Source organism: Muntiacus reevesi, chromosome 2 (assembly GCF_963930625.1).
Source record: "Muntiacus reevesi chromosome 2, mMunRee1.1, whole genome shotgun sequence".
Taxonomy (NCBI): Eukaryota; Metazoa; Chordata; class Mammalia; order Artiodactyla; family Cervidae; genus Muntiacus; species Muntiacus reevesi.
The window spans coordinates 1,356,378-1,368,407 of NC_089250.1; the positions used below are offsets into that span (position 1 = coordinate 1,356,378).

General features: G+C 39.1%; 1 protein-coding gene across 4 annotated transcripts in view; it reads left to right on the forward strand.

Annotated features, from left to right (window-relative positions):
* PLCB1 (phospholipase C beta 1) overlaps nt 1–12,030 on the forward strand; it is an 830,993-nt gene that overhangs the window by 541,706 nt on the left and 277,257 nt on the right. For all 4 annotated transcript variants that reach the window (XM_065920849.1, XM_065920850.1, XM_065920853.1 and 1 more), the window contains exon 4: nt 5,118–5,255. In XM_065920849.1, coding sequence (XP_065776921.1) covers nt 5,118–5,255 — 138 coding nt within the window. The remainder of the gene's footprint in view (nt 1–5,117; nt 5,256–12,030) is intronic.

The following is a 12,030-nucleotide window of genomic DNA, read 5'->3' on the forward strand; positions in this document are numbered from 1 at the left end:
ATTTTTAGTTACATAAAACCAATAGTTTTTAAAAATATATATGAACAGTCATTAGTGGGAAAACTTATGGAAACACAGTCATCTTTCATATAAATTCTGTACCTAACAGTATTGTTAGGAAGAGTGGGAATTCTAGAAGTCTTTTTCCAGAATTATTTTCTATTCTGGGCACATTCTCTGCATGCTTTCTACTTGCCTATTTCTCAAGGGAAATTCAAATGAACCCGTGAATCAATCAACTATTGATTGATTTAATCAGTACTCAACTATCGATTTAATAAGTGGGGAAACGTATTTTTAATGGACGTGTGAATCAGGCAGGAAAGTGTATAGGAGGAAGAGAAAATACTTGAGAGAGAAAAGAGCCAGAGGATGGATCACAGGGCTCTCACTGGAAGGAAGGAAGGTGCAAAGTACAGGGCCCTTTCACATCCCCACACTGCCCCATTCGTTGCAGAAATAAGGATGTCAGTGAACTCCACAATCACTGGCTTAACACTAGAGATTTATAAGCACAAGTTTCAGGTGGTTTCTGAGGATTATAATTTTCCTCAAGTACACAAACATTTAAGGACTGATCAATGTGTTTTCTCCCTGAAACTTGCCTCAATTGTGTTTAAAGCCTGGGATGCAGTTAACTGTTTCACAGAACAGCTGGTATCATTCTTTAACCAGCCTGCAGACAAAGTTCATTCTTTCTGAACATTTTTCTTTAATCTTTCAGTAATGGTAAAAGGATAAAAATTTCCCTTTTTGCTATGATTGTTTAGTTTAGTGTTTTTTTTTTTTTTTTTTTTTACTGTATTCCTTTCCTTTTCTAGGTCATGCAAATTGTGTTTTTGTGATAGTGTTTGATCTTTCACAGAGGCCTGATGTTCTTGATAAATTATCAATGTGTTAGTCAAGTTTAAGTTTTTATTATATTGAGTGCAGCTTTGAAATGTGATTTTCTCTCTTTGTAACTTACCTGAAAGGGTTCCTCTTCAAGCAGCCAAACAGAGGAGAAAGTTTATTAAGTAAAGGGAGAATTAATGTCACCAAATAAAATAACTCAGCTGGAAATATATTGCTTTCTTCTTTTTTGTTTGTTTGTTTTTCGAGTTCTCTATTTCTTTTCAAGGGTGCTGTGTATAAAAACCTCAGAAGGGAGATCAGAATAACCAGCCTAACTCATTAAGCTGTGTTGGCCCAGCATGTAGCTAAATAAATAAGAATGTAAGTTATTCCTTGCTCAGAAGCTGGCTGCAGATTTGCTAAGTGATTCATTTGAGGCTAATTTTCTGCATGACCCTCTCATTATCTTCAGGACCTGTCGTATGAAAGGAAAATAATTTCAGCCAAACCAACAGACCCCTATGGTAGATTTTATTATGAATTCAGAAACTTTGGAAACATCGTTTTCCCAGCAGGTCTAGGTCCCCAAAAGACACATGCTTCTGATGTCCTAAAGAACATCTGCTCTGAAAAGACTGCAGAATTTCTCTATATCCAAATCCCAGTATTTGTGAGGCTAGAATAGAGATACCAAGGGAACATTTCATGCAAAGATGGGCACAATAAAGGACAGAAATGGTGTGGACCTAACAGAAGCAGAAGATATTAAGAAGAGGTGGCAAGAATACACAGAAGAACTATATGGAAAAGATCTTAATGACCAATATAACCATGATGGTGTGATCACTTACCTAGAGCCAGACATCCTGGAGTATGAAGTCAAGTGGACCTTAGGAAGCATCACTAAGAACAAAGCTAGTGGAGGTGATGAAATTCCAGCTGAGCTATTTCAAATCCTAGAAGATGATGCTGTGAAAGTGCTGCTCTCAGTATGCCAGCAAATTTGGAAAACTCAACAGTGGCCACAGGACTAGAAAATGTCGATTTTCATTTCAATTCCAAAAGGGCAATGCCAAAGAATGTTCAAACTGCCACACAATTGCATTCATCTCACATGCGAGCAAAGTATTGCTCAAAGTTCTCCAAGCTAAGCTTCAAGAGTATGTGAGTCAAGAATTTCCAGTTGTTTGAGCTGGATTTAGAAAAAGCAGAGGAGCTAGAGATCAAATTGCCAACTTCCATTGGATCATAGAAGAAGCAAGAGAATTCCAGAAAAAAACATCTACTGCTGCTTCCCTGATTATATACTAAAGCCTTTGACTACATGGATCACAGCAAGCTGTGGAAAATTCTTAAAGAGTTGGGAATACCAGACCGCCTCACCTATCTCCTGAGAAACCTGTAGGCAGGTCATGAAGCAACAGTTAGACCTGGGCATGAAACAACAGACTGGTTCCAAGTTGGGAAAGGAGTATGTCAAGGCTGTATTTTGTCACACTGCTTATTTAACTTATATGCAGAGTACATCATGCAAAATGCCAGGCTGGACATGTACAAGCTGGAATCAAGATTTCCAGGAGAAATACCAATAACCTCAGATATGCAGATGATACTACCCTTATGACAGAAAGCAAAGAGTAACTGAAAAGCCTTTTGATGAAAGTGAAAGAGAAGAGTGAAAAAGCTGGCTTAAAACTCAAAATTCAGAAAACTAAGACCATAGCATCCAGTCCCATCACTTCATGGCAAATAGATGGGGAAACAATGGAAACAGTGACAGACTTTATTTTTGGGGGCTCCAAAATCACTGCAGATGGTGACTGAAGCCATGAAATCAAAAGACACTTGCTCCTTGGAAGAAAAGCTGTGACAAACCTAGAGAGAGTACTAAAAGCAGAGACATTACTTCACCAACAAAGGTCCATCTCATCAAAGCTACAGTTTATGGAAGTGAGAGTTGGACCATAAAGTAGCGTGAGAACTGAAGAATTGATGCTTTTGAACTGTGGTGTTGGAGAAGACACTAGAAAGTCCCTTGGACTGCAAGGAGATCCAACCAGTCAATCCTAAAGGAAATCAATCCTGAATATTCATTGAAAGGACTGATGTTGAAGCTGAAGCTCCAATACTTTGGCCACCTGATGCGAAGAACTGACTCACTAGAAAAGACCCTGATGCTTGGAAAGATAGAAGGCAGGAGGAGAAGGAGATAACAGAGGATGAGATGGTTGGATGGCATCACTGACTCGATGGACATGAGTTTGAGCAAGCTCCAGGAGACAGTAAAGGACAGGGAAGCCTGGTGTGCTGCATGCAGTCCATGGGGTCACAAAAAGTCAGGCAGGACTGAGCAACTGAACAGCAGCAATCACCTGTGTGGCTATTTTGCTGAATCTAACAGCCTCTCTTTCTCTCGTTGCTGAATGTTGGAAACGGCCCATGCTGTGCACTTAGCTAGTTTTCTGCCCCAACCCTAGATGGCATTTCTGTGCTTTGATTCTGCCAGAACCACCTTTTTCCTTTAAAATGTGTTTATGAGGAGAGGGATGAGATTTTTGCATTTCAATTCATGGGTTGATTGGAGGAAACAGAAGGAGAATTGTGACACATAAAAATGTGTTACTGAATGACGGTACTATCTTGATTGAGGACGGACGCCTTTCTTCCAGTTCTATTGAGATATAACTGACATAACCTTGTGGAAGTTTAGGTGCACAGCATGTTGGTTTGTTACACTTATATATTGCAAAATGGTTACCAGCAGAGTATTAGCTAACACCTCCATCACCTCACATAATTATCATTTCTTTTCTTCTGGTAAGAGTATTTAAGATCTACTCCCCTCCTATTTTTCAAGTATGTAATACAACATTATCAATATTAACTCTAATCACATGCTGGACAATAGATGCTCAGACCTTATATCTGGAAATTTATACCCTTTGACCAATATCTTCCCATTTTTTCCCCATCCTCCAGTTCCTGGTAACCACCACTCTATAATCTCTATTACTATGATTTCAGAACTTTTAGATTACAGGTAAATAATATCATGCAGTATTTGTCTTTCTCTCTCTGACTTCTTTCTCTTACCATGATACCATGAGGATCATAAATCTTGATCCAGAAATCCTTTCTCCACAACCTTTGGGCAGGTTATTTTACCTCTCTGGACTTTTCTGGGGTGAGAGACTTCAAGTCATACCAATTTCTTTTAAGAATAAAAGGCAACTTTGTCCTGAGATTATCATACTAAGTGAAGTAAGCCACACAGAGAAAAACAAATATCTTATGATATTTCTTATATGTGGAATCTAAAAATATGATACAAATGAACTTATTTGCAACACAGTCATAGAAAACAGAAATGGTTACCAAAGAAGAAAGGAGGGAGGAAGGATAAATTAAAAGCTTGGGGTTAACATATACACACTAGATATAAAATAGATAACCAACAAGGACCTACTGTGTCCTTGTATCCCTGTATCACAGGGAACTCTACTCAATATTCTGTAATAACCTATTAAGGGAAAAAAATCTGGAAAAGAATATATACATATGGAAAATGAAAGTGTTAGTTGCTCAGTCATGTCTGACTGTTTGCAACCCATGGACTGTAGCCCATCAGGCTCCTCTGTTCATGGAATTCTCCAGGCAAGAATACTGGAGTGGGTAGCCATTTCCTTCTTCAAGGGTTCTTCCTGACCCAGGGAATAAACCTGGGTCTTCTGCACTGCAGGCAGATTCTTTACTGTCTGAGCCACCAGGGAAGTTTGTTTTTTTTTTTTTTTAATTTTTTTTAATATTATTTTATTAGTTGGAGGCCAATCACTTCACAACATTTCAGTGGGTTTTGTCATACATTGACATGAATCAGCCATAGAGTTACATATATATATATATATATATATATATATATATATATATATAAACCAAATCACTTTCACAGAGAAGGCAATGGCAACCCACTCCAGTACTCTTGCCTAGAAAATTCCGTGGACAGAAGAGCCTGGTAGGCTGCAAGTCCATGGGGTTGCAGAGTCAGACACAACTGAAGCGACGTGGCAGCAGCAGCAAATCACTTTACTATACATCACTTTACTATACACCTGAAACTAACATAACTTTGTCAATCAACTATACTTCAATAAAAATTTTTAAAAATCAAAGAATAAAAGGAAACTTTGTTTTGAGGGCATTCTAGCTCTAATTCTTCTGAAATTAAGCTGCCATGTTGGAATCTCTAGCTGACTAATTTTTTTCAATCTTTGTTTATTATCCAGGACCCTAAATTACGTGAACTTCTGGATGTGGGGAACATTGGGCGCCTGGAACATCGCATGATAACAGTGGTGTATGGGCCTGACTTAGTTAACATCTCCCATTTGAACCTCGTGGCTTTCCAAGAAGAAGTGGCTAAGGTATGGTGGATTGAAACCTCTGAAGCTGATCACCTCAATCTGAATTCGTATGATATTATCCTGATTCCTTTGAAAGACTTTGAGTTTTCATCATATTTATCTTGTGTTAAAATTCCATCTAGAAATCAACTCGCTGCCAATTAGAAGTGTGATTCAAACACTTTCAAATAATGGTGTTGACTTAAATTTATGGATTTTTTTCCTTAGAAATTAGGCATTTGATATCATTTCTTTTCAAAAGAAAATATAGATGAAACCACATTCCATTTCATTTAAACATCTTATCCCAATTCATTTTCTCTTAGCCTTACCATTTTCTTTCCATCTGTCTCCTAGAAGACAGACATTTTCAATACCTATTCAATTTCTTTTACAATGGGCAGCACCTAATCCATGATTATGCACAATTATGCTCAATTAATATGAGAAAGGATGAAAAATTCTTAGAAAATTAATTAAAAATCTTAAATAATAGTAAATATTTATTCAGCCATGTACTAGAAAGATGAATTAGATATGGATTCTTCATTAAAGAGTTGCTAATTTACTAAGTTAATGGGCCTTTCAGACGAATACAGAAATAATCAGAAAAAAGGGAGGGTATATCAAATAAGAAGCTGTGAATTTCTGGGCAACTTGGACTCAGGTAATTTGATGCTTTCTCTAAATCTGTTCAATTGCCATTAAAAGAGATTGAAATGAACATATTTAAAGTAAAGGTTTCTTTTTCCATGATTATACTTTGTAAGATACTTATGATGGTCCTGGGGCTGCCTGGTAGCTCAGCTGGTAAAGAAGCCGCCTGCAATTCAGGAGACCCTGGATTGATTCCTGGGTTGGGAAGATCCACTGGAGAAGGCATAGGCTACCCACTCCAGTATTCTTGGGCTTCTCTTGTGGCTCAGCTGGTAAAGAATCCACCTGCAATGCAGGACACCTGGGTTTAATCCCTGGGTTGGGAAGATCCCCTGGAGAAGGGAAAGGCTACCCACTCCTGGTCCATGACCCGTGCAGTCCAGGGGTCACAAAGAGTTGGACATGACTGAATGACTTTCACTTTCACTTGCAAAGTTGATCCTGACCCTTTATACAGTTTCTTTCAAGAGGGGACATGGGGGTACCTATGGCTGATTATTGTTGATGTTTGATAGAAAACAACAAAACTCTGCAAAGCAATTATCCTTCAATTAAAAAATAAAGTGGCTAAAAAAAAGTATATCAATCTAAGTAAAAGTTGAAGTCTGCATGTCATATCTGTGGCCTTATATAGCTTCTCACATCATTGTTGACAACTATGGGGTCAGTCATGTCAGGCCAGTGTTCATTGTCTGAGCATTATTATCTATAATTTTTTGACCTTCAGTGCTCTGACATTTTTCTGAGCTACATACACCAAATAGTATGTCCTGACCTCTAATTTATTAGTGATTATTTGTTGTTGTTCAGTCGCTCAGTCATGTCCGACTCTTTGCAACACCAACCCCATGGACTGCATGCAGCATACCAGGCTTCCCTGTCCTTCACCATCTCCCAGAGTTTTCTCAGGCTAATGTCCATTGAGTTGGTGATGCAGTCCAACCATCTCATCCTTGTCATCCTCTTCTTCTCCTGCCTGCAATCTTTCCCAGCATCAGGGTCTTTTCCAATGTGTGAGTTCTTCGCATCATGTGGCCAAAGTATTGGAGCTTCAGCTTCAACATCAGTCCTTCTAGAATATTCAGAGTTGATTTCCTTTAGTTTGATTGGTTTGATCTCCTTGCAGTCCAAGGGACCCTCAAGAGTCTCTTCCAACACCAAAGTTCTAAAGCATCAATTAGTGATTATGGTAGAGGTTTATTTCCAAAAGTTGCATAATAGCAACTTCAGTTCTTACAGTGGAATGAATAAAATGCTTTGGTACTCTGAGGTCTTGAAAAGCTACTTTTTAAGGCTGTTTTACAAACTCAATCTATTTTATATCTTCAAGAACTAAGTCACCCGTTTACATCTATGGTATAGTTTGCACTTAGAGAGACCTCAGTTCAGTGAAACACTGTCTGTGTGGCCACATTGTACTGCTTTGCAGTCATTCCTATTCTGGTACCGGCTGGTGATCTGTTGAGTGTATACACTTCACTTCTCAGTATGTGTATGTATGATTGGATGGGTGAATGAACATAGATAAATAAATACTAAATATTTCTACAATAATTTTCAAATATCACTGCTAGAATACAATCAGGTTCAGTTCTTAGTAAAACGACCAGTTTATAATATTCATTAACACTCAATCAGAAGGACTTAATAAATGACAGTAACTTACAGGGAGGCTTTTACTATGAGTGAACATAGATTTTATATTATAAACCAATCTGCATATTTTATGTTGCATTAAACCTTTGTGCACTGGTGTTCTAAAAATTTTAACTTTCTCCTCTCTGTGGTTTTCTGCTCATTAATTTTCTTTAGAGATTGTGATTACCAAGCCCTGTAGTATTCCCTGTCAGAACTGCATCTATAGACATTTTTCCAGCAGCTAATTGCCTGGTATAATTAACAAAACTACAGAATATGTTTTGCCTTCCCTGACTGTGATATTCTGTAGGGTATTCTTTCCCCCATTGAAATTGCTAACCAGAAGGTTTAGATTTGCAAACACCATGTGCTCTGAAAACTTAATTTCCACCCTTCTAATTGTCAGTACTGTCTCATAGCATCACACCTTCTATTTAGTCTTGGGAGTCAACATAGCTTGTACCTTGTGTAGTGCCTGCTCCGAAGGAGACAGTTTACCTCGTTATGTAGAATGCCCAACAGGAACCTGAGCTTCTCTGAAAGTCAAATGTCTCCGGAAGAAATTGTTGACAAAGGGATTCGGACTCATTCATTCCTTCAACACCCATTTGTCAGGTGCCTTCTCTGTGCCAGTGTCAGGGACACAGCATTCTGTAGAAAATAGATACATCATGATGATGAAGCACCCTGATTGTGGGTCAGATGGAGATCTGTGTGGAGGGATAAAGCAGAAGAAGAGCATGTGAGGGTGGAGGAAGGGGATTATTTCTTGATGGAGTGCGCAGAGAAGGCAAAAATCTGAAGGAAGTTGCTCAACTGCAACAGTATCATAGATTTCTGAAAAATCTCTTCAGTTAATTAACTTTTTTTGTCAGAACCAGGACTTCAACTTTCCTAAATATATTTTTCCAGATTTCCATGCTTTCTTTCTTACATGAATCACTTGAGATTTTTCTTTTAGACAAGTGACTGCTTTCAAAGATGGGTTGGGGAGAAAACTGTGTCTTTCCATTTTTCCCTCTGTGGTTAGATCACAAAAGTGGTCTTTTGCAGTGAAACAACAGTATTCTTCTTGATATGAAGCACAATTTACCAACCCTCTGTGTCCTAAGGATCAAATCCCTCTGATCCAAGGGCTACATCCCTTCAGTCGACTTGGAAAATAGGGGGTTTGTTTCGTATCTGTCCTCTGAGAGTCACACTTCTTCCTGCATCTCCTACTGCCTTGAGGACCAACAAGCACATCCATGTTTGTTGTCCCTGACTTCTGCACCCCCTCTCTGGGTTGCCCTGATTCCTCCTCAGAGCTACAGAGAGATGGAGGATATTGTCATCCTTCCCTTTACCCTCCACTGTTAACTCCCAACAGTCCTCCACACACAGGTATTAATGCAGGACTCCTGGCAAAGTTGCAGGTACCAGCAAAGGAAATTAGCAAAGGCAATAGAAGTTGATTTCTTCATTTGTGGTGTACGCTTTTGAAGGACTTTAGCTTTTATTCTGAGGGGTATGGAAGCCACTGGAGGGTTTGGAGCAGGTGATAGACGTGATCTGACTTAACTCTTCAGTCAATGATTGACGGCAAGGGAACAGGCAATAACGGAAGCAGGGAGATCAGTTAAGAAGCTATAGAGAATTCATTGAATCAGTTCTAATGAGATGGATGAAACTGGAGCCCATTATACAGAGTGAAGTAAGCCAGAAAGATAAAGATCATTACAGTATACTAACACATATATATGGAATTTAGATAGATGGTGGCGATAACCCTATATGCAAAACAGAAAAAGAGACACAGAAGTACAGAACAGACTTTTGAACTCTGGGGGAGAACGTGAGGGTGGGATGTTTTGAAAGAACAGCATGTATATTATCTATGGTGAAACGGACCACCAGCCCAGGTGGGATACATGAGTCAGGTGCTCGGGCCTGGTGCACTGGGAGGACCCTGAGGAGTCGGGTGGGGAGGGAGGTGGGAGGGGGGATCGGGATGGGGAATACGTGTAACTATATGGCTGATTCATGTCAATGTATGACAAAACCCACTGAAATGTTGTAAAGTGATTGGCCTCCAACTAATAAAATAATATTTAAAAAAAATAAAAATAAAAAAAATAAAAATAAAAAGAATAGATTTTTTCAAGCATAAAAAGAAAAAAAAAAAAGAAGCTATAGAAATATTTTAGTTGAACTGTTAGTGTCTTGAAGGAAGAGGGAGCTTGTAGAGATACGAAGGGAATCTGAGTATCTATATCTACGTGTACTTAAGGGTATCATCGAGATCATGAACAACTGTGATTGTATGTTGCATGTAAGAGAAAGAGAAGAATCAAGAATGATGTTAGAGTTTTGGCCCAACTGACAGGAAGGATGGAAGTACCATGTACTCCATAGGGAGAATTTAAAGTAGAGCACATTTGGTGGCGTACAGCAAGGGTTCAGCTTTGATTATGTTTGGTTTGAGATTATTAGATACCAAAGCAGATATGTTGAGTAGGCAGTTAAATATATGAGCTTGGCATTGAATGCCAAATATAATGCATCAATTTGGAAGTCATCAGGTTATAGATAGTATTTAATGAGCCAGGATGAGATCAATCAGGAAGCAACTGTAGATAGAGAAAATGTTCAAGGTCTGAGTCATTGATACTCCAGTTTGAAGAGATTGGGGAAATAAGAGATAATCAGAAGAAGCAGTCTGACAAGGAGTGGTCAGCGACCTGGCAGGGAGGCCAGTCTGTGAGTCTGGAAGTCAGGGGAAGACAGTGTTTAAAGGATCATATCCAGCAGTCATGCAGCCTAAACATCATTGTGAGGGATGGAAAACAGATTGCTCTTAACCAGGGGCAGGATTCACAGGATTGCAATATGTTGGTGTTTGCTATCAAGTCTCAAGGATCCAGTGGGAAACCTCTCTTCAAAAAAATTTCAATAAGAAATGGAATCTGTCTCGTGATTAGTGAAGAAGACTCTCTGTGTGCAGAGGCAGCAGAGGTGGCGCCTTCCTTGTCTGGATTAAGAAATCTAAAATCATTTTCTGCATGTCCTCCTCTGTGTTCAGGTTCCTTTCCATGGCTGGGTCCCTGGACGCTCATCCTCCTGCCCCCTTCCTATCCCAGATCTTGTTCAATTCATTATAACAACGATATAGCCCATCACCCCAAGAGACAGGATTCAGCCTTGGCATGAATACTGGAGTGGGTAACCATTCCCTTCTCCAGGGGATTTTTCTCAACCCAGTGACCTAACCTGGGTATCCTGCATTGCAGGCAGATTCTTTACTATCTGAGCCAGCAGGGAAGCCCAAAGCTTAGATGGATATTGCCAATTTTCCAAACTGTTTGACTCAGTTTTTATTTTTTGTTTCCATATAGGTTTTTTTGTTTTTTTCCATCAGCAGACGAATGGATAAGGAAGCTGTGGTACATATACACCATGGAATATTACTCAGCCATTAAAAAGAATTCATTTGACTCAGTTTCTAAAATGTTAATTCACTCATGCAGAAAAAAAAAATGTTTAATAGAGGATCTCTGTTAAATTGTTAGGTATTGAAGTAGTTGTCACAAAATAAGTGAGCTCTCCAAAAAAAATGTTTTATATACTGACATAAGCCTTCAGGGGATATTTTAGAATTTGGGGGTAACATCTGTTACTTCAGCAGGTATGACTATCATAGAGTCTAGTTCACTCTTTTGGGGAGTGTGATCTGGAAGCTTGCCTTAACTTCATCCCCACCAGTTGATTACCCTCCATCCAAATATGTTGCAAGCTCTCTGAATTTCCTAATTAGCTCCCACATCTCTTTCCTCATTCTATTACCCACTCCCATCTCATTCAAGTCCATGACAGGTCTTCTCTGTAACTACCTTCTACCTCCTTTTCTAGAATTCTCTCCTTGTTCTCCAACTCTGCGTGTCTATCTGCCAGGAGTGATCCTTAAAAAGCCTCAAACCTGATCAGACTTCAAATCATTTCTGTGGCATTATTACCTACAAAATGAAGTTTTCTTTTTCATGGTCATTCATTTAGTGAATAAATATTCTTTGAAGGCCTAGTATGTGCCAAGCACTAGGGATTTACCAGTGGTGAAAACAAACATAGCCTCTGCCCTTAGGAGCTGCTGAATCACCACCTGGACCCCAGCACCATTCTGCCTCAGCAGTTCCTAACCACTTGCAATTCCTCCTGCCTTTATAACCTGAGTGCCTTTGGACTTATGTGCTTTCCTAGATGCCCTTTCTCCATCTGTCCATCAGCAGAATTTCCAAGCCTCCTTTAGGGACTCACCATATATACAACTCACCTGTCTCCCCTCTGTCCCATGATTTCCATGAATAACTGACAGTTTCTTCCTTTTCTTTGATCATCCCATGCCTATTTTCTATTGCATTTATCACACTATAATTATCTGTCACTATGTCTGACACCCTATCCTGGATTTGTGAGCTGCTCAAAGTCAGAAATATAGTTTAGTCATTTGTGTTCCCAAGATCTATCT